This window comes from Myxine glutinosa, chromosome 1 (genome assembly GCF_964187855.1).
Source record: "Myxine glutinosa chromosome 1, kmMyxGlut1.1, whole genome shotgun sequence".
In the NCBI taxonomy this organism is placed as follows: Eukaryota; Metazoa; Chordata; class Myxini; order Myxiniformes; family Myxinidae; genus Myxine; species Myxine glutinosa.
In genome coordinates this window covers 99,037,398-99,062,821 of record NC_136261.1, presented here as the reverse complement: position 1 = coordinate 99,062,821, position 25,424 = coordinate 99,037,398, and the positions used below count along the sequence as shown (strand labels likewise).

General features: G+C 44.2%; 1 protein-coding gene across 1 annotated transcript in view; it reads right to left on the bottom strand.

Moving 5' to 3' along the window:
- Positions 1-1,032: 1,032 nt before the first annotated feature.
- Positions 1,033-25,424, bottom strand: part of LOC137426137 (glutamate receptor 4-like) — a 457,447-nt gene continuing 433,055 nt past the window's right edge. The window contains exons 15-16 of the mRNA XM_078772908.1: positions 6,090-6,224; positions 1,033-2,708 (exon numbers count right to left, since the gene is read on the bottom strand). Coding sequence (XP_078629034.1) covers positions 2,535-2,708; positions 6,090-6,224 — 309 coding nt within the window. The 3' untranslated portion in view covers positions 1,033-2,534. The remainder of the gene's footprint in view (positions 2,709-6,089; positions 6,225-25,424) is intronic.

The window sequence follows — 25,424 nt, the reverse complement described above, 5'->3', positions numbered from 1 at the left end:
GCTGGAAGGATGGCCGAAAGGTACGTACGCACACTCGCTTCGAAGCTGCCTAGCTTGGGTTTGAATCCCGACCCAGCTCTAAACTGTCATCCTGGTGTTACACAGACAGGGTGATTCATCAATGTGTTTGCCATCCCTCAGATGGGTGTTACACCGGGCATTTCTTCTGCCGGAATTCGTTGGTGGATGTTAAAGAACCCATGGTGTTCTTCCTGAACAGTGGGTGAGCTATCGCTGGAACCAAGGCCGAATTCCAAATTCCTGCCCTAACTACTGCTGAGAAGGCAATGGCAAACCAGCCAGTATAACCCTTACTCAGGAAGCTGCTTCAATAGCACCGACGCTCAATGAAGAGTATGGTACATTCGAGAGAGAATCCGTCTACCCTTACTGATCTGGTCTATAAGTATGCCCAGTCCACACTGTGGTTCAGTTGATCACCTAAAGAGCAGCTAGCATGGATACTGCCACCCCAAAATACCAATGTAAAGTAGAACTACCCCAAATCCACCATCTTACTATAATTCACCAAATGTCTGTCTGTCTCTCCGTCTGTCCGTTCCCAGGTACCACAAAAACGGCTGAACCGATCGCAACAAAATTTTGGGTGGGTAATCCTGGGACCCCCTAGAGTAAATAAAATAGGCTATATTGTTTTTTCAATTTGGAATTTTTTTTAAGTTTTCCATTTTTTCCAAACACGATGGAATAATATTTACCGATATGAACAGTGATGTGGCTTTCATTGAAATTCAAAAAAATACAGTTTAGATTTTGATGATTTGCGTGTGATATGATTCAACGGATGTTTATATAAATCGTTTAAAATAAAAAAAGCCTTCAATTTCTGATATTTTGCCTTTTCATTTGGGCCTCCCAATTGAAGCCCCGCCCGTAAGGACGGTACCCGCCATACATACCGTAGGGCGGGTACCGTTGCTAGTAAGTAAAAAGGAACAAAGGACGTTTCCTTCTTTATAATATTCCTACTCTATTTGTAAGCTTTTATCCGGATGCAATTGGTTCGATACAGCTGGTAATATCAGTTTTTAATGCCTATCTACCTTTAAAAGAAACATGGCCGATGCTTTGTCATCAGTGGCCGGTCTTTTACACAAAATGTGTAACAAAGAAGTGTACAAGCCTCACAACAGTCATATGATGTGTGCAACTGCAGGTGATAGACCATGTATTGCAAACTATAACCTGGCACCCTCTTCATTCATTTAGCAGGTAAATGCCATTTTGATTTCAGAAATGATCAAATTTGTTTCATTAACGCAGCTGAGCCAATCACGATAACATTGACGTCATGACAAAGTTTCATAGACAAACTTCCAATTTCAAAGGGTATTAAACTTTTTGAGAACTACAGGGTTTCTTGCACAATGATGGGTTTTTTTTAATGACCAGGACTCCATTGCAACCTAGTGCAAAGTTAGCTGAATTGAACTAGTGAATTTTCTTATGTCGTCTTGTAATCCTCACTAATAAAGACAGCAGCATTATACAAGAGAATTTCTGAAAAAACGAGTTGTATTTCTTGTGACTGTGAGTTTCCTGGTGCGGCCTGCTGTAAAAATGAAAGGAGGCCTGCTTATTGCTGACAGCATGCAAACCTACATCAAAAAGGCAAAACCAAAATATCTAAGTAAAATTCTTCCCATTCAATCAGAAGAGCTACGCTGCTTCTACTCTCGGAGCAAAGTAAAAACCTGGCTCTGGAATCTTGTTTTTGCTTCATTCGACTGGTTTTTCACGTATCTGAAACGTCCAACAAGAGGCCCACGTAATCGTATTTTTTTTTCAAATTAACCCCATTAACCAAATCTGCATCCATGCAACATTTGTCCCGTAGTCATCCGTGTATCCCGTCCCATTTTCCTATTATTTTTATATTGCTGAACCGGTGATTTGGAAAGGATTCAATTTGCTTCTTTTTAACTTCATCCACATTCACAACTGAAACAACAAGACTAGATGGTAAATTTCTTCATTGCATTGATGAATGCCATGTTGCTTTTTTATGACACTTAAAAATAAATAATAGCTAGATGGGCAGCCAAGTTATGTTCACACTAAGATGGAATGACTACAAAATTTATGGTAGACATTTATGGGTCGAAGCTTTCCTTCCGACTTCATCAACACATTACAGATGGCCTGGAAACTATAATGTCTCAGCTTACGCAGAATATACCTCGTTCCTCAACTCGAATTGGCCGGGCACCGCCTTGATGATCATACGGTGGTGTAGCAGCTCATTCGATTGGATCGGCGCGCAGCAAGTCTGTGGCTTTGCTTCGGCTGCAGGTTAAAGTCGAGGCCTCAGTTTCCAGGCTGGAAAAGTTTGGCAGGAGGTTATAAGTCAGCATCTTGTAGAGGTCATTTCACCGAGTTCCACTGGATCCATATGTTAACCAGGTGGATATGCGGCAATGAGGCTCACACACAATCATAGGTGAAGGCCTGAAAAAAGGGTTTGTGGCACTGGGTGCTAAAGCATCGGTGCATTCTGGTCATGGCTGAATTTGTCAAGCCATATCGGTGACATTGACAGAAAGTGGGACTGTCGGACCGAGGCCTGACGTTCCAGCATGAGCAGCCATTGCCTTGGCAAAGTCTGACCGTAGGGGGCGACCATTCTCTCCACTTGCACTTGTGACGGACAAACGGGTCTTGTTGGTAAGAGTATCCGCAAACGCGAGCTTGGGAGGTTCAAACAAAGGAGATAAAAATTGTTTGCAATAAGTCATTCGCAGATTTATATAATTCACAGAGGGCACTTTAATTGTAAAGAAAATTAATACAAATTACAAAAACAATGTGTGGAAGGAAAAACAAATCTGGTTGGGGACACATTATGAAAGCCCACTGAGACCAAAATGTTACGCAGCTTTGGTGGCAAATAACCATTCCGTCTTGACAATCAGTAAACCCTCTACCTCATGGGATATTAATTATAACTGAGTTTCATAACTTTACAGAGCAAATGCTGCTTTGCTCTGTGGGAAAATATGCACATGTAGGTTAAGAAATCACTCGTTTGGTACGTTCTCTCAACTCGAAAGTGTAATGCTCAAGAAAGGAAAAGGAATATTAATTCATTCATTCATTCATAATGGAACTGTTTCACTCATAAATCAATATATGTTCTTCACATCATGCAAATGCCCATTTAATTGATCTTTATTGTCTGTCCTCATGTATTTTAACACACTGAGGTTTTTATTTATTTATAGTGTAGTGCTGTTCAAACTGTATTTACTGAGACACAATTTTGATATTTTTTTATGCATCTCCAGAGACGTCAACAAGTCACCTGAGCCAAGTCTTAAGCAAGTCTTAAGACTTTGAAGGTAAGTCTCAAATCCCTTGGGGCAAGTCTCAAACCCACCTCCATGGGCAAGTCTCAAATCTCTGGGGAGCAACTGTCAAGTAAAGTCCCAAGTCTTTCTGTCTTCCACCGACTCCTTTCCGGCCTTGCTTCCCCTGTCTGTATGCGCTCTGTCGCCCTAATATTCCTACAGGTCGCACAAGATCTGCCAGCAACCCTCTTATGGTTAAACTGCCAAAATCAAGTCTCTCTGCTCACCTTCACTCCTTCATTCCTCTTTTCTCCCGCCTCTAGGGCAAACTCCCTCACTCTCTTCAATCCCACTCATCCCTCCAGGTCTTTAAAACAGCTGTTCACCACCATCTCTTATCTTCCCCCATCCAAAACCTTGATCTTTTCTACCCCCGTTAAAATGCCCCAAATCCGCCTCTTTGAATCCCCAACTTCTTTCCTGGGGTTCATAGAAGTGTTAATTTGCTATGTACCGTGTACCCCTCCTCCCCATCCCTCCCCCTTCCACAGATCTACCGACGCCCCTGTTCTCTTCTGTTGTTGTGCTTGTGTGCTTCCCTCTCTCCCCCTCTTGTCTCCTGCTCCCTTCATTGCATGTTTTGTGTGTCTGTGCATGTTTTCATGTTCAATGTGTTAGCTCTTACACGAGCCTCGATTCTGTATACAAAAAATAAAAATAAAAAGTCCCTCGGGGCAAGTCTCAAATGAAGTGTCAAGTCAAATCTGAAGTCCCTAGGGGCGAGTCTCAAATCCCTAGGGGCAAGTCTAAAGTCCCTAGGGGCAAGTCTCAAATCCCTAGGGGCAAGTCTCAAGTCCCTAGGCGCAAGTCTAAAATCCCGAGGGGCAAGTCTCAAGTCCCTCGGGGCAAGTCTCAAATGAAGTGTCAAGTCAAATCTGAAGTCCCTAGGGGCGAGTCTCAAATCCCTAGGGGCAAGTCTCAAGTCCCTAGGGGCAAGTCTCAAATCCCTAGGGGCAAGTCTCAAGTCCCTAGGCGCAAGTCTAAAATCCCGAGGGGCAAGTCTCAAGTCCCTAGGGGCAAGTCTCACGTCAAGTCTCTGTGTTCAAATTTTCTCACTCTTTCCCCCAGTTATGCAAGATGGAGGCTCACAGATAAATTATATTTTCCTTCAAATGATCTTTTTACCTTATACTCTCACTAACAGTGTTCATCGAAACATTCCAGGTCTTTCTATCATCTCCATATTACATATGTGAATAGTATAGTTTTTAACACCAATCCGACAGTTTTATAGTTCGATCGAAAAATTGAGGGAAGGGTAGATGGTGCAGAGGCAAGTGCACAACCTCTATGCCATCCTTTCCCAATGGATTATGCCTGGGGATAGCTTGAATCAGGAAATGTGTGAAACTTGAGAAAGCGAGCACTCATTTTCCACTCGAAAAAGAATGACCTGATAATTTTCCTAAACACATGTGAAAAATCCTCTTTCATGCAACAAAAAATGACTGACATCACTTTTAACACGTGGTGCATCACATTACTTTTGTGACGTCATAGGTATAGAGAAAAAGAAATGATTAAAGCCGCACCAATTTTTTTTTTTTTAATGCAAGGATTGGTCGAAAATCAAATTTTAGCCTTTGATATGTTTGTGGAATATTTTGAAATCCCTTCTGAAAGTCCAGAATTATGAGATACCATGACCATCGTCTGCTATCGCCCAGCATGCTTAAAACTCTCACTCATCTGTTAAACAAGCCATTCCTTTAATAAACTCATTCCAATCATGCTTGATCAAAAGAGATCTTTGAAGATCCTACCTAATAGGTAGGACTTGCACTGGTTTGTGCACTTGTTTTTTGTACTCTGTCAAAGCGCCTTTGGGCTTCTTGAAAAGCGCCATATAAAATAAATGTATTGTACACCGCTCCTTTCCTATGCCATCTCCAGGCATTGCAAATCGTCATTGCCGGGCACCAAAGGGGGCGCAAGAGGCGCCCCGGCAATGCCGCGCTGTAGGATATTTAATTATTTGGCATGGGGGCGGTGTACTTTGAATGTATGTGTACTTGTTATTATTATTATTATTATTATTATTATTATTATTATAATAATAATCACGATTTGTAATCTCAAAAGAATATCCTCGATATTAAAGTAAAGGTAACAAGTATGCAATGTCTAACAATCCTTGTAAGCTCTCTTCAGGAGCCTGGTGTTGGCTTAGTGGTTAGGGTGCCGGCTTGGGATCCTAGGATCCTGGATTCGAATCCCGGTCGATCGCTGAATTAATACCAGGGGGGTTGATTCAGCCTGTCATCCTTCCAAGGTCGGCAAATTGAGTACCAGTTCACCGGTAATTCCCTGTGTGTCGCAAGGGGTGACTCACAGGGTTGGCGGCAGGAAGGGCATCCGGCCATAAAACATTGCTTCAAAAAGGGGAGCAAGGCCAACCCCCACTCTGCGGGGGAATATGGCCTTTAAAGGTGGTTCGTTGTAACCTCTCTTCAACATCAGGATTATATTGGACACTTTCATTGGACTATCTCAAGTTACTGGATTTATGAACTCGATTCCATGATACCAACCTCAGTTCTGTACATGAAGTCTTCCCTCATAATGATAATTTCTTCATCTATCCCTCAATCATTCCAGTACCCTTGGGGGTAAATGTTCTATAAAGTTTGAGTCCGTCTGTGTTTGTCTTTGAGTAGAGATGTTAACTGACAACAGTTCAGGCCTGCATTGGTCGTGGTGCAAATCGAGTGTCTGACTTACCTGCAACCGTTTTGCATCAGAACGAGACTTGTAGCAGAATTCAATGAGAGCCACCAACATTGCAAGGCCGAGACCTCCAACCAGGATGTAGAAAACTCCTGCCACATTGCTGAGGCTCAAAGCACTGGTCTTCTCCTGTAGTAATACAATGATGGATAATTACTACAAAATAACCTTAAGAAGTGAACAAGGATAATCTATACTATAAAAGGCAAAAAGCTTTCTTTCTTCCTTTCTTTCTCTCTCTCTCTCTCTCTGTCTCTCTCTCGTTGTTTGTAAGTGTCCTATGCACGGCCACATCTTTTAAGTTACAAACTCCAAACTTGGGGTACAAATACAACTTAGTCCTGTGACAACTCAAGACTGTATGAGGGGGTAACATAGGCTATGTGGCCGTGGCCTCACGCGGGGGTGGGGTGGCGGGGCATGAATTCTCTATGTAAATGTGTAATGTGTAGCGCCACCTGGTGGTGGTGGCAGAGGGTATTACAATTCCCTTTGTTACCTGGGCAAAACTGAGGTTAAAGCACTCTTCGAAAGGGGAAATTAATTTTGACAAACAGGACGACTAATTGATCCATCAGTGATGATGGGTAGGCTCTGATAGTGTAATACAAAGCTATGAATCAGAAGCTAAGTTTTAAACTGGTAATTGTATTTCATACCTCCGGAGGCATTATGTTTTCGGGTTGTCCGTCCGTCCGTGCGGGCTAAACCTCGTTTTTCTCAGCAACCATATGTCCGATTGAGACTAAACTTTCAGGGTTGGAGTGACAGCCATGCAGAATGTTTTTATGATAATTATGACATCATAGGTCACGTGGTATGGCAGCCATCTTGGATTAAAAGCAAATAATTAAAAAATTATTTCTCAGAAACTGCTGAATGGAAAAATTTGAAACTTGGCACATTGTCAAGTACTCCCAATGGTGAACAAAAGCATGGTAATGATGTCATAATAGGTGAAGTGGTATTCCAGCCAAAAATGTTTTAATCAAATTCCTTATCCTAAAAATCTGAAATTGCATGCACATGATCTATGACCCATTTGTATTGAAATATTAAATTTATGACATCATAGGTCACATGGTTTGGCAGCCATATTGGATTGAAGAAAAATATTAAATAATTATATCTCTGAAACCGCTCACCCTATCAATGCAAAATTTCACAAATATCATCTAACAGCACTGTTACATATAGTTTGAAACTGATGATGTCATAGGTCACGTGGTTTGGCAGCCATCTTGGATAGAAAAACGAACCTTACCCGATCAACACAAAACTTCACAAACGTGATCCCCCACCCATACATATGCAGAGTGATGACATCTACCCGTTGTGGGACTATGCGGAGGTATATTGGCGACACAGTCACATTGTTCTAGTTTTCAATATACAATACATACGAATAGCCTGGTGTTGGCTTAAGCCCCAGTCATACCGGCCATTTTCAGGCCACGAATCGCCACGACCTAAGATCGGGGTGACATTCTTGGCCAGATAGTATTGGGGTCCTGGCGATTCCTGGATGATCGGGGGTGTACTTGGCAGTTCGGGTCGAGACGGGAAGCCGCCCCGACAATTTTGAACTGTTCAAAATTATCGTGGCGATTCGTGGCGTTTTTCAAACTCTTGCTGCTGTCTGGAGGGTGTTGTACGGGCACGTGTGGGCATCGGGAAAATGGTCGTGGAGTGTCTTGCGGCGGTCGGGAAACTTGGCTGCCACGATTCGCTCCACATCCAGCAAGCACTGATACGACCGCCGTACGACGTACGTCTTCACATGGACGCCGTACGACTGCCATCACGATCTTCCAAGAATTGCCCCGATCCGTCCCGACCACGTTCACGCAGCAGTACGACGACTCACGATCATTGCCGATCTCTCACGAATTAACAAGACTCCACCAAGACTGCCGTAAGCATGCAGTAAGCACCAGTAGGCGCCAGTACGACCTGTCACAAGACCGGGTATATATAGGTGATCCCCGGCCTTCATTTATGAAGGTTTTTCTAATACAATCGTTTTTTTTCTCAAAAAGACTTTGTTATGTTTGTTTTGCGTTACCAGAAACAACACTTCTTCCTGGATCCCCTCCCCCTCTTCCTGGCTGGCGGCATCATTGGAAGGCTTGGAGTTGATGATTTATATAAACGTCATACAAAAATAACGTGAATTAGCGTCGTCTGAATTTTAAGATCGTAGTTAGGTCGGCGCGATTCTTGGCCGTTCTTATATAGGGCAAGGACGGCCGCCGCGCAGTCGGGCTTGGACGGGTGGGCACGTATGCGTGCGTACTGCGGTCGCAGTGAGGTCGTAGTGCCGTCGTAGTGGGATCGGGGTGGATCGGGGCGGATCGGGGCGAAGACGTGTGGGCACGGGCTAGGACTTGTGGAGATCTTGCCGTGTACTTGGCGGATCGGGCTTTGTTGGCGCGGCGGTCACGGCGCGATCGTACGGGAGTCGTGGCAGGGGTGTTTTGGTATGACTGTGGGAAAATTTACAGCCGATCTTGCCGAAAAGTCGTGTTGGTGCGGGAAATCGCCAGATCGGGGGTGATCGGGGTGATCGGGGTGATTCATGACCACTCAAATCCGGTATGACTGGGGCTTTAGTGGTTAGGGTGCCGGCTTGCGATCCTAGGATCCGGGGTTCGAATCCCGGGCGATCGCTGAATTGACGCCAGGGTGGTTGACTCAGCCTGTCATCTCTCTGAGGTCGGTAAATTGAGTACCAGTTCACTGGTGATTCCCTGTGTGTCGCAAGGGGCGACTAACAGGGTTGGCGGCAGGAAGGGCATCCTGCCATAAAACATTGCTTAAAAAATGGGACCGCGGTGCCCAAAACAAAGACAACCCCTGCTCTGTGAGGAAAAATGGCTTCCAAAGGTGGTTCCTATACAATACATATGAGTAGGAAGAGCTAAAAAAAACAATTTTCTAATTATCTACAGTTGTATATTTTAGAATAAGTGAAATACGTTTGTGTAGTTTCTGTATTCCTATAACCTTTCCAATTCCCCACATATCTACAAGACATCATAACCAAGATGAAATTGGTCCGTGGTCGAAAGGTCAGTGTAGAGCAGTATGCCTAGCAGTATATCAACTTTCCCTGGCTCAGCATCATTTTGGTATTGATCTAACAGACACTCGTACGTTGTATCCAGGTTGCGAATTGCTTTCCTCTTCACAGCCTCCCTCTGTAGACCGACACTCTTCAAATTCATGTCCTTTGTTAATTTGCCTAAATTGGCCAATGTCATTGGTCTTAAAACAATGTCTTTGCAGCAAAAGTCATCATTGATACAATTTATACAAAATGCACAAGTTCTACTCCTGGAATCGGCGTTGACGATGGAGGCAGCAATTGATACTTTATATGATCAACAAATGAGCAAGGGTTAATGGGATTTCCTTAATTTAATTTTTCATCCTAATCATTCCCAGTAAAGTTATACATTTTCAATACCATGTGCCAAAAATTACCAAATCCAAAATCTTCTAAAAACAGAATTTCAATTATGCGAATACAATGCATCTGTTCTGGCAAAATAAGTGGTTCAAATGCGAAGCCACATGGCCGTGCTTCGAGGAACGTGGGTTTGAGCCCACCGGCCCCCGCGAGACAGCAGCGCAGTAAAACACCCCCATTGGCTCGTAACCTCTGCGTGAGATTTTTCTCACCAGAAGTTCATGTCGCAAATATCGCTTCCGCTTTGAATCTCTTGAGCCACTGGAGATAATTTTAGCTTCATAAGCTGGTATTAACCTGTCGTTGAAAATCATGCCGGAGCTCAACGATAATGGCGGTCCATGCATGAGAGATTATTTTGATGCAAAATTACGGGGCCAGCTGCAGCATCTCCAGCTTTGAATCGTCATAACCGTTCTCTTTGTGTGCTTTAAATGCTGCGGCTAGAGTTTAAAAAAAAATACTGAATGCTGATTTGGTGGAGCCCTGATAAGTAGACAATTCTCAAAACAAAATCTTAAATAAATGATCATAACAAAAATAGGACCACTGGACTTGGAGCTTATCTGGGCCTCGGCCTAAAGTATCCCAAATTTGGTGGCATGCTGACTGTTGGGTCTGGAGAAGAAGATTTTTGAAGGAATTTTCGCGATTTTCCCAAAAATGGACTACGTCGGCCGTTTTGACACACTTCCTGTCACGTGATCGGCAAGACCTCCACGATTTAACATCCCTACCCTCGTACCCTGGCCTAATGATGTAACCCTCTGGGCCTTTAAGCTCGGTCATGCCGTTTTTAGGCTCTGCCAAATTCCTCAAAGATAAGTACTCCTGGTGGTTTTGTCGAGTTTTTACCGTTTATTTTGCCGTCTCTGAGTTTACTGTGTGCTTCGAGTTCGGTTTTGTTTTAAAACTTGTGCCAATTTGTGAGTGTTCGTTGGACTATTCGAGTATTCGTGCCGGGTGTTTGGGGCCCACACTCTCCTAGTTCAAATCCATGATCGTCTTTTTATGGTCTTTTCTCCCTACTACCTTCAGCCCTTTTGTTTTCTCCCCAGTCCCCATATTTCTCTTTCAAATCCTCCCAATTATAACCCCTGTTTAGTGTCTTGAAATATGAAAAAAATCAAAAAAAAATCAATTCTTTATTACCCCCAAACCTTTCACCTCCCCCGACCTCCCGACATGAGAACGGATGAAGTGATCTAATTAAAACTCGGTACAGGTATGTATAATGATGTAAAGATTAAATGATTAGATTTTGGGGTCAAGAGGTCAAAGGCCAAAGGTCAGAGGTCATGTCAGGTAAAAATATGAAAACTTGTGAAAAGCTGAAGGGATTTAAATTAAAACTTGGTACAGGTATGTATAATGATGTAAACATGTACTTATTAAATTCTGGGGTCAAGAGGTCAAAGGCCAAAGGTCAGAGGTCATGTCAGGTAAAAATATGAAAACTTGTGAAAAGCTGAAGGGATTTAAATTAAAACTTGGTACAGGTATGTATAATGATGTAAACATGTACTGATTAAATTCTGGGGTCAAGAGGTCAAAGGCCATAGGTCAGAGGTCATGTCAGGTAAAAATATGAAAACTTGTGAAAAGCTGAAGGGATTTAAATTAAAACTTGGTACAGGTATGTATAATGATGTAAACATGTACTGATTAAATTCTGGGGTCAAGAGGTCAAAGGCCATAGGTCAGAGGTCATGTCAGGTAAAAATATGAAAACTTGTGAAAAGCTGAAGGGATTTAAATTAAAACTTGGTACAGGTATGTATAATGATGTAAACATGTACTGATTAAATTCTGGGGTCAAGAGGTCAAAGGCCATAGGTCAGAGGTCATGTCAGGTAAAAATATGAAAACTTGTGAAAAGCTGAAGGGATTTAAATTAAAACTTGGTACAGGTATGTATAATGATGTAAACATGTACTGATTAAATTCTGGGGTCAAGAGGTCAAAGGCCATAGGTCAGAGGTCATGTCAGGTAAAAATATGAAAACTTGTGAAAAGCTGAAGGGATTTAAATTAAAACTTGGTACAGGTATGTATAATGATGTAAACATGTACTGATTAAATTCTGGGGTCAAGAGGTCAAAATCTGTAATAGGTCTATAACTTGAGAACGGCTAAAGGGATCTAATTCAAACTTGGTACATATATGTAGAATGATGTAAAGATTAACTGATTAGATTTTGGGGTCAAGAGGTCAAAGGTCAGAGGTCATGGCAGGTAGAAATGTGACAACTTGGGCACAGCTGAATGGATTTAAATCAAACTTGATACAAGTGTTATAATGATGCAATAATGTGGGTGGAGGCATATCAGTCGACGTCGCGACGTCGAGGAGTGTTGTTCTAGTTTTTAATCAGACATACAGGGATGATGGAGACAGGCCACTATATATACACTTCACAAATCTGGCAGTTGACAGACACAAATAAGTATGAAGGAACACACAATCTTATGTACAGGAGAGCTAAGTAAGGTCGCTAATGGCATCAAATAGAGGACACGACCAAGAAACGAAGGGGCAGGCGAGGACTTTAAAACAGGCACAAGCTCTCTCTGCTCCACAACGGTGTCGTGCAGGCTGGCTGTGGCAGCACAAATGCGAGAGGAAGACGGTGTCGAGGAAATGGCGTCCGCAGTCTATTGAAATCTCTTTGTGCGGGTGACGAAAACGGACAGACAGAGTTGGTATTTTGTATCTAAAGCTAAACTCTTAGTGCTGTGCACATGTGCGGTCATATCCCTTTCCACTCCCAGGACCGCCCTTCATTCAGGGCAAGTCCCTCCAATTGGCCGCCTGCTTCCAGTCGGGGGAGCTGCCTTTTTGGCCATCCCACATCTCTCCTGGGCTCCACAGCTGACTTTACCACCATGGCTTACCAGCCAAGCAGTTTGTAATGGTTCCCAATAACAGAGCAAAGCTCTTTCTGTGCGTCTTTGTGCCTACAAGTCCTCCATCTTGCCTCGCCTGTTACAGAAGATTTTGCACAACAATCTTACCTTAATCTGCTCTGTAAAGAACAATCACTGCCCCATCAGTGCAAGTTTTACAAGATGACTGACCTCCACAGATAGCTAATACAAGAGTAATGCTACCCTACTGGAACACACAGACCAAGCTAAAGTCTTATCACCTTCTAGCTGACTCCTCCCACGTTCTTCTAGCCAGATCAGTTGCATAAAGCATCCATAAAACGTCTTCGGCTAGAAGGGCATGGGCGGAGTCAATTTATCGATACCGTGCATACTGTGTGTGTGTTTGTGTGTGTGTGTGTGTGTGTGTGTGTGTGTATATATATATACATACACACACACAGATGCACGGTGCATATACACACAGTATGCATTAAGTCCAATGTGGTGCTCCGGATGGTTATGAATGATATTTGGTGAGTGCAAGTAGAGGGTCTACATCACAGAGATAAATTTATTGCGGAGTGTAGCGATGCTCATCGAAACAATTCACACAACCATTTGAAATTCAAACAGGGCACAAATCTTGGTCAGGTGACTGACTGAATGAATGAATGAATGATGGTTTTAAGGCCATTTTCCCCGCTAGAGCGGGGGTTAGCCTTGCGGGCCCAATGACTGACATGAAGGTCAGGTGACTGACTGATAAACTAAAATTAAAACAAATTTCCAAACTGCTCCTGGAAGAATGCAGCAACACAGTCTCACTTTCACATAGAAAATGAGAGTACTGACTCAGTGTTCCTTAGAAACTGCACATTCTGTTTGGGCAAATAAACCAACAACGCATCAGCCCAGCTCTGGGATTATATTTTGGATGCTGTCAGTCAGTCCATCCGTTGGGAGCCTCATGAAAATGACTGGATGTATTTCGTTCAAATTCGGCAAAAAGTATGCAGGATACCTGGGTGTGAGGCAAGTCAAATGATTTTGGGATTGGAGCAAATTTGGAATTTTGGGAATTTTATGGGAGAGAATAGTACAGGATTGTATAGGCTTTCCGTAATCATTATATATATATATATAGTATACAAGATCGATGCCTCGTGTAATAGCTAACATTAATCACAAAAAAACATAAACGGACACACAAAACATACAACAAAAGAGCGGGAGACGAGATGGGGAGAGAGAGAGGGAAGCACACATTCTCTACACAACAGCAGAGAACAGCGACATCGGGAGATCTGTGGGGGGGGGGGGGGGGTGGGGGTGGGAAGAGGGATTGGGGGGGTAGGGGAAGGGAGGAGTGAGAGAGGTAAAAACAAATGGACACTGCTAGGACTTCAAGGAAAGAAGTCTGTATTTCAAAAAAGTGGATCTGGGGTGAAATTCATGGGGGTAGAAGAGATCAAGGTTTTGGATTGGGGATGAGATGAGAGATGGTGGTGAACAGCTGTTTTAAAGACCTGGAGGGAGGAGTGGGATTGAAGAGAGTGAGGGAGTTTGTTCCAGAGGTGGGAGAAAAGAGGCATGAAAGAGTGAAGGTGAGCAGAGAGTCTTGATTTTGGCGTTTCACCACAAGAGGGTTGCTGGCACATCTTGTGCGACCTGCCGGAATATTTGGGGGACAGAGCCCAGAGAGACCTGGGGGAGCAAGGCCGGAGAGGAGTCGGTAGAAGACAGAAAGACCACCAACCTGCCTGCGGTGAGTAAGTGAAAGGCCCTCGGAGTTAGCTTCATCGCGGTAGATTCCAATGATTCTGAAAGCTTTGTTTTCAACAGGGTGAAGCCGAGCTAGGTATGAGGCAGGAGCACCAGCCCAGAGGGGAGAGCAGTATTACATTGAGCTGCAGATGAAAGCCTTGTGTGTGGTGAGCTCAGTTGTGCCAAGGAAGGACTACGCACGACGGAGGATGCCCAGTCGACGACTGGCTTTGGATGCCAGCTTGGAAATGTGGTTTTCCAAGGAAAGATCATGGCATATAGTGAGACCCAAAAGCTTGAGTGACACAACTTCTTGGAGAGGATTGTTGAGAAAGTAGATGGAAGGGTTGTCCAGATGGTCTTTTCGGAGAGACATTGTAAGAGTGTGAGATTTGTCAGGATTGAAAGACATGTTCCACTTGTTTGTCAAGGCTTTCCGTAATGACAATTATTCCGTAATGTGACATCACCAGTCTGTGATGTTGTCCAGGTCTGCAAAGAGCGAGGAGGCTACAGACTGCCGATCTGAGGGATGAGGTATGGAGTGGCAGAGAGTAGAGTCGTCAGCAAAGAGATAGAGAGGATTTTCCAGAGAGTCGGAGAGATCATTGATGAAGACCAGAAAAAGCACAGGGCCCAGAACACTGCCTTGGGGAACTCCAGCCTGAACAGGAAGGGGAGATGAGAGAAATCCATGCAGGGCCACACATTGACTGCGACCAGAGAGGAAGTCCGCAATCCATGCGTGGAGATTTACATGGATACCACAGGAGGAGAGTTTGTTGAGCAGAGCAGGGTGCCAGTCCATATCGAAGGCATGTGATATGTCAAGGGAGACAGCTCTGATTTCCTGTTTGGCATTGAAGGCCTCCATCCATTGTTGGTACAGCAGAAGCAGAAGCAGCATGTCCAGAGTAGAATGACCTGGTCTGAAACCAAATTGATGATCAGAGATCAAGCCATTGGAGAAGAGGAAGGATTTGATATCCAAAGCAATGATGGATTCCATGACTTTGCTGATAATTAGGAGCAGGCTGATTGGTCTGTAGTTGCAAGGATCAGTTTTTCTACCTTTTTTGTGTAAAGCGGGAATGCTGGCCGATTTCCAAGCTAATGGCAGATGACCTTGAGCAAAAGAGAGGGTGAAGAGAACAGAGAGAGGGTGTGAAAGAGTGGCAGAGCAGGATTTTAGGACCCGTGGGCTGATGCCGTCTGGTCCAGTTGCAGAATCAGAGTCGAGGATTGACAGAAACTTCTCCACCTTGTCAGGAGGAAAGGACACAGAGTCCAGGAGCAGCTGGGTATGACTGGGTACGGTGGGTACAGAGAGGGATGGGTTTGGGACACAAGATTTAGAGGCAAACACAGAGTTGAGGCATTCAGCTTTTTCACGTGCGGAGTCAGCTGTGTGGCCGTTTGAGGTGAGGGAGGGGATGGAGGGGGAACAAACACCAGAAACAGATTTGACCAGACGCTACCAGGATTTGGAAGAGGGAGACAGATAAGAGAGTTCGTTCCTGAGAACGGAGAGATATTGTTTCCTGGCTCTCCTGAGGGTGGACACACACTTGTTTCGGGCTTTGTGAAAGGAAATGAGATTTCCTTCCGTTGGATTTGCTTTCCAGGAGACGAAAGCAAGTTGTTTCTGGGCAATAGCCTCACCACAAGATTCCGTGTACCATGGACGGGAGGAAGGGTATGACAACTGAAGATGAGATGGGATAAATCTGTGCATTAGAGAGAGCAATTTACTTTGGAAGAATTCCCAGGATGAGTTGATGTCAGAGGCAGTGGAGATGGGAGACCAGTCCAGATGATTTATGGCTGCTTGAAGACCGTGCCAGTTGGCCTGAGTGAAATGCCAGACTCGTTGATGCTGAGGAGGCTCTCTGAGAATGGTCAGAGAGATGTCCACTTTAACAAGCACATGATCAGATGAGCCAATTGGAGCAGAAGAAGAGCAGCAGACATTTTCAGGGAAGTTAGTCATAACCAAGTCCAGAAGAGAAGATGCTCCATTGACTGAGATCCAGGTCGGGAAATTGAGAGATTGTGTCAGTCCCAGTGAGTCACAGAAGTCCTTTGCTGAAGAGCCATGGCTGGTGAGAGAGGTACCCACACCCAGCCAACTGGCATGGTGACAATTGAAATCACCACATATGAGGAAGAGAGAGTTGGGATGGGTTGATAGAAGTTGGTCCATATTATCAGACAGCGAGATGTAGATGGAGTCATCACTGTTTGGTGGACGGTACAACACACATATGAACAAAGGTGGGAGCGAAGGGGAAGCCGTAGCCAAAGGTATTCCTGGGGGTGAGGTGGAGAAAGGGCAGTGCAGGGCGAGTGAGGAAGAGAGTTTTTTTATAAAGATAGCAACCCCACCTCCACGACGAGGCTCAGGTCTATCATACCAGAGGAGGGAGTAACCTGGGAGAGATACCAAGGAATCAGAGACATCATGAAGGAGGAAAGTTTCTGTTAAGCAGATCACGTCTGGTTTGTCAGAAGCAACCTGTATGGAGAGATCAGTCAAGTTTGAGCGAAGGCCCTGGATGTTTGAGGTCCATACTGTTAAAGAAGAGGAAGGGGAAGCATCGGATACAGAACAGTGGGGGGGGGGGGGGGGGGGGGAACGGTAGTGTAAGATGTGGAAGAGGAGGAAGCGGTCGGGAGAGCTGTTGAAGGTGTGTCAGAGATTTCAGAATAGCTTGGAGAAAGGGAAGAATGGGGCGGACAAAAGGTTTGATGGTGATTGGGTGGGGCACAGTGAGGTGTTATTTGAGGAGGGGAAGAGTGAGGCAGAAGGTTGAGGGAGATGAAGGTGAACGTTGGAAGGGGGAAGAAGCGGGGAGGAGCAAGGGAGAGTCTCGGAGGGGAGGGGTGTGGGGGGAGTTTAGGAGGGAAGGGGCAAGGGGGGGGGATTTGAAAGGGATGGGTGATGGGGAAGATTTGGAGGGCAGTGGCAAGGGGGAAGATTTGAAAGAGATGGGTGATGGTGATGATTTGGAGGGGAGGGGCAAGGGGGTATATTTAGAGGGGAGGGGTGATGGGGAAGTTTTGGAGGGGAGGGGTGATGGGGAAGTTTTGGGGGGAAGGGGTGATGGGGATGATTTGGAGAGGAGGGAAAGGGGGAATATTTGAAAGAGATGGGTGATGGGGAAGATTTGGAGGGGAGGGGCAAGGGGGTCGATTTGGAGGGGAGGGGTGATGGGGAAGTTTTGAAGGGGAGGGGTGATGGGGAAGTTTTGGAGGGAAGGGGTGATGGGGAAGTTTTGGAGGGGAGGGGTGAGATTGGATTTTGAAAAGTGTATGATTAATGGGAAACGAACATTTATTGCAAAATGAGTTTCTTGAGACCTTCGAGTCAAAAATACATTTGAGGACGCTGAATGATGGGTGGAGTGCTGTAGAGTTTAGGGAATGTATGAAAGAGGTACTGTAAGAGATGGAATTTTTTTTTGGAATGAATAGATTTGGTGAGTAAGTCGAAAGCATCCTTTTATAGAAGAAGAAGAAAAAGGTGTTATAGTATACGACAGAATACAGTTCTTCAGGGGACAGTTTAAACATTTTTTAACAACGTGATCACGTGATCACGAACAACGTGGTCGAAGAATGAACGAACAAATAAGAACGAACAAATGGATAAGAACAGAGAAGGAAATATTTTTTTGGTTTTTTTTTTTTTGAGTTGAGATTTTAAAACAAGGAAGTATGGGGTGAAAAGACCGGGAAAAATTTTAGGTCATTGTCAAGATGTAAAAAAAGTACACCCTACATTTATAACTTCTTCAAATAACTAAAATTAGAATCAGGTGCACCAGGTCAGGTGCAAATGATTAGAACATCGTCAGAGAGGATCTTGGAGGAACCTGTCTTATTTAAACCTCAGACATTTCGTTTGGTTTGCTCTTTGTTGTTGACGTGTGTGGTGTCACCATACCTAGATCAAAAGAGCTCTCTGAGGCCTTCAGAAAGAAAGTTATCGATGCCTCTGAGTCTGGGAAGAGATTTAAAAAGATCTCCAAACAATTTGAAATCAATCATTCGACTGTCAGGAAGATCATCTACAAGTGGAGGAGATTCCAAACAACTGCCAACTTGTTCAGGCCAGGCCGCCCCAGCAAGTTCAGCCCGAGGGTAGACTGCAAGATGCTGAAAGAAGTCTCTAAGAACCCCCAGAATGTCATCACGGGACCTATAGGTAGTTCTGGCCACTGTTGATGTCAAAGTGCACGAGACTACCATTAGAAAGAGGCTGCACAAATTTGATCTACATGGGAGGTGTGCCAGGAGGAAACCTTTGCTGTCCAGAAAGAACATCAGGGCAAGACTAAAGTTTGCCAATGAACACCAATGCAAAGACCAGCACTTCTGGAACAATGTGCTCTGGACAGACGAGTCTAAGGTAGAGCTATTTGGCCACAGTACCAGAAGACATGTTTGGCCAAAACCAAAGACAGCATTTGACAACAAGAACCTGATACCAACTGTAAAGCATAGTGGTGGAAATATTATGGTTTGGGGCAGCTTTGCTGCATCAGGGCCTGGGCAGCTCACCATCATATAATCCACAATGAATTCTTCATTGTACCAGAGGGTGCTTGAGGATAATGTGAGGCCATCTGTCGGAAATTTGAAGCTCAACCGAAGGTGGACCTTGCAACATGACAATGACCCGAAATATACCAGTAAATCCACCAAGGAATGGCTGAAAAGAAAGAAATGGAGGGTTCTGGAATGGCCAAGTCAAAGCCTGGATCTAAATCCCATCGTGATGTTGTGGGGGGATTTGAAACGAGATGTGCATGCAAGAAACCCCTCAAACATCACACAGCTGAAAGAATTCTGCATGGAGGAGTGGGCAAAAATTTCTCCCAGTCGATGTCAGAGATGGGTAGACAGTTATAAGAAACGCCTACTTGAGGTTGTTTCTGCCAAAGGGGGCAATACCACCTATTAGAGCCAAGGGTGTACTTACTTTTTCCACATGAAAAATTTGCATTTATGTTTATTTAAATTGTACAATGGACTACAAAATGTAAATGTTTCATGATATTTGTTATATTATGTCACCTTTATCTATCAATATTGTTGAAATGAAGATCAAATAGCTGTATGATGAAATATGTTGAAAAAGTCAAAACTTTACTTGGGGTGTACTTACTTTTTCACGTGACTGTATATATATATTGTTGCGGTTTTGAGAACCCACACATATAACATCATTAAAGGGTTAAAGATTGCACCCCATAGATAGGCCACAAGCAACACATAGGTCACCATAGGACGTCAGTTATTTCATAGTCTGTGTTTAGACAAGGCCATTTTCCAATAGTTGCATCTGCGTTGCGTCAAACAAATAAGAGTGGGCCCCTTTGGTCCATTTTGGCAGCCTCCCTTCCAAGCGACGCCATTAAGTGCTAGCCAGTCTGTACTCGCCCTCGTCCTTTAGGTTGCCAGCAGTGTTCGCCACCTCACTGGGCTTCCGCCCAAACCAGCCCAGAAACCCATGAGGTAAGGCCCGAAAAGGGGGCGGAGTGCCAGGATGAAGGTGCGGCCACGTCAACGAGCTATCAAGGCGGGGCCAGTAAGCCATAACCAGCCAACCAGGGCTGGAGTGGGATCGCCTGACAGGCGTGGTTTTGGGGCTTCGAGAGCGTTCGCTGGCTTGGGTTATAAAAGCGTGAACACAAGGCCCTTGAAGAGGACTTATGCAGCGGCGCGCGTTGAACAGGACTGTGCGGAGAGGACTTATGCAGCGGCGCTCGTTGAACAGGACTGTGCACAGAAGACTTATCGTGGTTGGAAGGACTTGTTGCGAGGTTGGCTTGTGATAAGAACTTACGGAGCAGCGCTCATTACCGAAGACTGAAGCCAAGCATTGGTATTACAAAGGACGCGCTGCGGCAACCCGCTGTACTAAGGGTGGGCACGCGGCACACATTGCTTAAGAACCGCAGCATGCAGGACATTGGGGAGGGGGCGCTTGGGGCGAGTAAGACCGGTAGCGCCAGTACAAAAGCGCCAGTACACGAATTACGTACGCCGGTAGCCCAAGTTTACCTTCCGCCGTCATTATAATTGTCCGCTCGCGTTACACTACGTGGAGAGCTGCCTGCCGGGTTTCGTCTGCTGGACCAGAGCCGGACTGGAGCCTGGACACCATCGCCGGACCTTCCATCCTCCCATCTGCATCCCCGTGTGAGTTTGGAGTCTGAGACCGAATCTGAGAGCGATCGGGCCCGTGTCCAGGGAATAGAGTAAGACTGTTTAAGATTGCCCTGTGTACTTTTCCTTCCTCTTTCTCTCTTGTACATTCTTTCTTTTCCTCTTCTCATTTGTACATAATTAATAAACTAATCTGTTCTTCCTATTTTCCTGGTTTCCTCTTATCCGATCGTCCTAGTCTTTTCTACATTGGGTAAACGTGGCACGATTCGGAACCGCTATCATCGGGTTAGCCATTGTTAACAGCTCGGATCACAGATTGCTATCCACTTGGCGTTTCCACCTGATATCCGTGATTCGAGCGGGAGTTATTCCCACATTTCTGGTCAGCATTAGTACTTAGGTAGTAGCGAATCCCTAGGCCTTAAAACCCTACCTAACGCTGCCCAGGAAGGACGTTAAAACTTCCAGGATCGCGTCGGCCAGATAAGAAACAAGGGGATTAACCCCCTCTTGATAAGGGGAGAGCCGACGTCGGAGATCCGCAACAATATATATATATATACACATATATACATAAATATATATATATATATATATATATATATATATATATATATATATATATATATATATATATATATATATATATATATATATATACAGTCACGTGAAAAAGTAAGTACACCCCATGTAAAGTTTTGACTTTTTCAACATATTTTAACATACCGCTATTTGATCTTCATTTCAACAATATTGATAGATAAAGGTGATATAATATAACAAATATCATGAAACATTTACATTTTGTAGTCCATTGTATAATTTAAATAAACATAAATGCAAATTACACTTTTTTTTTTTCTTTTTTTTTGTATACAAGATCGAGGCTCGTGAAAGAGCTAACATTAATCACACAAAAGACAAACTGACACACAAAACACAAAAAACAAGGGGTGCGGCAGACAAGATGGGGAGAGAGGGGGAAGGACACAAACACAACATTTGAGAGCAGGGACATCGGGAGGACTTGGGGGGAGGTGGGAGAGGAATAAAACATATGAACACTGCAAGGACTCTGGGGTGAATTACCAGGGGTAGAAAAGATCAAGGTTTTCGATGGGGGAAGATAAGAGATGGTGGTGAACAGCTGTTATAAAGACCTGGAGGGAGGAGTGGGATTGAAGGGAGTGGGGGAGTTTGTTCCAGAGGCGGGAGAAAAGGGGAATGAAAGAGTGAAGGTGAGCAGAGAGCCTTGTGGAAAAAGTAAGTACACCCTGACATTTATCACTACTTCAAATACCTAAAATTAGAATCAGGTGCACCAGCTCAGGTGCAAATGATTAGAACATCGTTGGAGAGGATCTTGGAGGAACCTGTCTTATTTAAACCTCAGACTTTTAATTTGGTTTGTTCTTTGTTGTTGAAGTGTGCGGCATCTCCATGCCTAGATCAAAAGAGCTCTCTGAGGCATTCAGAAAGAAGGTTATAGATGCCTACGAGTCTGGGGTTTTAAAAAGATCTCCAAACAATTTGAAATCAAACATTCGACTGTCCGGAAGATCATTCACAAGTGGAGAAGATTCCAAATAACTGCCAACTTGTTCAGGCCAGGCCGCCCCAGCAAGTTCAGCCCGAGAGCAGACCGCAAGATGCTGAAAGAAGTCTCTAAGAACCCCAGAATATCATCACGGGACCTACAGGTAGCTCTTGCCACTGTTGATGTCAAAGTGCATGAGTCTACCATTAGAAAGAGGCTGCACAAATTTGATCTACATGGGAGGTGTGCCAGGAGGAAACCTTTGCTGTCCAGAAAGAACATCAGGGCAAGGCTAAAGTTTGCCAATGAACACCTAGGCAAATACCAGCACTTCTGGAACAATGTGCTCTGGACAGATGAGTCAAAGGTAGAGCTATTTGGCCACAGTACCAGAAGACATGTTTGGCGAAAACCAGACAGCATTTGACCACAAGAACCTGATACCAACTGTAAAGCATCGTGATGGAAATATTATAGTTTGGGGCAGCTTTGCTGCATCAGGGCCTAGGCAGCTCACCATCATAGAATCCACTATGAATTCTTCATTGTACCAGAGGGTGCTTGAGGATAATGTTAGGCCATCTGTTGGAAAGTTGAAGCTCAACCAAAGGTGGACCTTGCAACATGACAATGACCCTAAACATCTATCTATAATTCCAGTAATCTCTGTGTGTATGTATGTATGTATGTATGTATGTATGTATGTATGTCTGTGACCGCTGTTTCTCGACAACCACGGGTCCGATATACTTTAAACTTGCCAGGTATATTGCTGGGGACCCGAGGATGTGCCTTTTCAAGGTTTCATATTAATCGGACAAGTAGTTACCGAGCTATGTCCAAAAAACGATTCAACCAATCAGAGAGCAGCGAGCTATCACGTGTGCCGAACGTGCCGAACAGACTCTGCCTCGGACGGCACATTTGAGAGCGTATTCATTTATTTCACGTTGGCAAACTATGTTGGCGTTCAACTATGTTTTAAAACTAATTAAAACTAATTTGCGATTCTTTCGCTTTCCTGCGCGTTTGTGCATGCTATGGCGATTTCTTTACCAAACTCCGCAAGCCGTTCGCTTTGGACCAAACCATTTCATGTAAATAGAGGGGGGGGGATTGTCACCGTACTCGCAAGCCGTTCGCTTTGGACCAAACCATTTCATGTAAATAGAGGGGGGGGGGGATATAATTTTAGATATAGATATAGTACGGGCATGCCCTAGTACCAGTAAATCCACCAAGGAATGGCTGAAAAGAAAGAAATGGAGGGTTCTGGAATGGCCAAGTCAAAGCCCGGATCTAAATCCCATCGAGATGTTGTGGGGGGATTTGAAACGAGCTGTGCATGCAAGAAACCCCTCAAACATCGCACAGCTGAAAGAATTCTGCATGGAGGAGTGCGCAAAAATTTCTCCCAGTCGATGTCAGAGACTGGTAAGCAGTTATAAGAAACGCCTACTTGAGGTTGTTTCTGCCAAATGGGGGCAATACCACCTATTAGAGCCAAGGGCGTACTTACTTTTTTTACATGCAAAATTTGCATTTATGTTTATTTAAATTATACAATGGACTACAAAATGTAAATGTTTCATGATATTTGTTATATTATATCACCTTTATCTATCAATATTATTGAAATGAAGATCAAATAGCTGTATGTTGAAATATGTTTAAAAAGTCAAAACTTTACATGGGGTGTACTTCCTTTTTCACGTGACTGTATATCACATGCATTTCATTCAGGTTCGGCACATGCATGCAAGATACCTGGGCATGAGGCAAGTGAAATGATTTTGGGATGAGAGGCAAAATTTATGGGACACAATTTTATTTCTGGATTTTGGTAATTATAAAAACTATTCCAAGACAAGAAAAGTACAGGATTGTACATGCTTTCGGGAAACATTATTTATTGATATACACTTTACCATCTCCAATACGAACACACAACCTTGAATTATTTATTTATGAGCCCCAAGCGGTGTCAGCCTAGCAGGGGGCTTATATTTTCAGGTGCTGTCAGTCGTCCATCTGTCCGTCAGGAGCCACTACTCGAAAATAACTGGACGCATTACATTTATATTCGGCACATGTATGCAAAAATATCTGGCCATGAAGCACGTCAATTTATTGTGGGATTTATGATTTTGTATACAAGGTCAAGACTCGTGGAAGAACAAGAGAGCGAACCATGACACACTATAACAAAAGGAATAGAAGGAAGATGTGGGAAACACCAACAGCAGGGTTCCCGGATAAAATAGAGGCAGACCGAGACAAATAAGGGAAGTGTGGAAGGAAAAGGGGTTATGGGGAGATGCTATGGGTGGACAAGGTGGATACAGAGGCAAACTCTCAGGAAGAAAAAAAAGTTGGAAGAAGGGCTTGGGGGTGCTGAGTTAATGAGGGTAGAAAATATCATTGTTGTTGGATGTGGGGTGAGCTGAGATGGTGATGGACAGCTGTCTTGAAGACCACGATGGAAGAATGAGATTTAAGAGAATGTGGAAGTTCATTCCACATGTGGGAAAAAGAGGAATGAATGAGTGGAGGTGAGGTAGTGATGTTGGGTATTGGGAGTTTCAACAAATGGGGGTTCATGGTGGACGGCATGTGCTCTGCAGTAACCTGGGGTGGGGGGAAGGAGGGACAAAGCACGGAAGGAACAGAGGGTGCAATGCCAGGAAGGAGGCAGTAGAAGACAGAGAGACCACCACCTGTCTGCAATGGGAAAGTGATAGGCCCATAGACTCGGATTCAATGTGGGATATTCCAATGATATTGAAGGTCTTGGTTTCCATGGCGTCAAGCTGGGTGAAGTGTGACGCAGGTGAGAGCAGTAGTCCACCAAGTTGCTGATGAAGGCCTTGTAGGTGGATAGGGGGTTCAGGTGTGGCAAGGAAGGATTTTTCACGATGCAGGACACCCAGTCCGTAACTGGCTTTGGAGGCCAACTTTCAAATATGGTTTGCCCAAGAAAGATCATTCCTTAGAGAGCCACACATTGGCTATGAGAGTAGAGGAAGTCAGTAAGCCATGTGTGGAGTTGGCCTTGGATACTATAGGAAGAGAGTTTGGAGAGAAAGGCAGGATGCCATACTGTATTAAAAGCACGAGATATGTCCAGAGGGAAGTCCCTGATCTCATGTCTGACATTGAGGGCCACCATCCATTGTTGGGTGAGTAGAAGCTGCATGCCCAAGGTGGAATGACAAGGTCTGAATCTGAATTGGTGATATGAGATGAGGTTGTTTGAGAAAAGGAAGGATTTCATATCAACTGCGATGATGGATTCCATGTCCTTGTTGATGATCGGAAGTAAGCCGATAGGTCTGTAGTTAATGGGATCAGTTTTTGCACCTTTTTATGTCGTGCAGAGATGTTGGGTGATTTCCAAGAAAATGTAAGATAACCTTGGGCAAATGATAAGGTGAAAAGGGCAGAGAGAGGATGTGTAAGAGCTTGTGAGCAGGTTTTTAGGACCCATGAGCTGGTGTCGTCTGTCTGG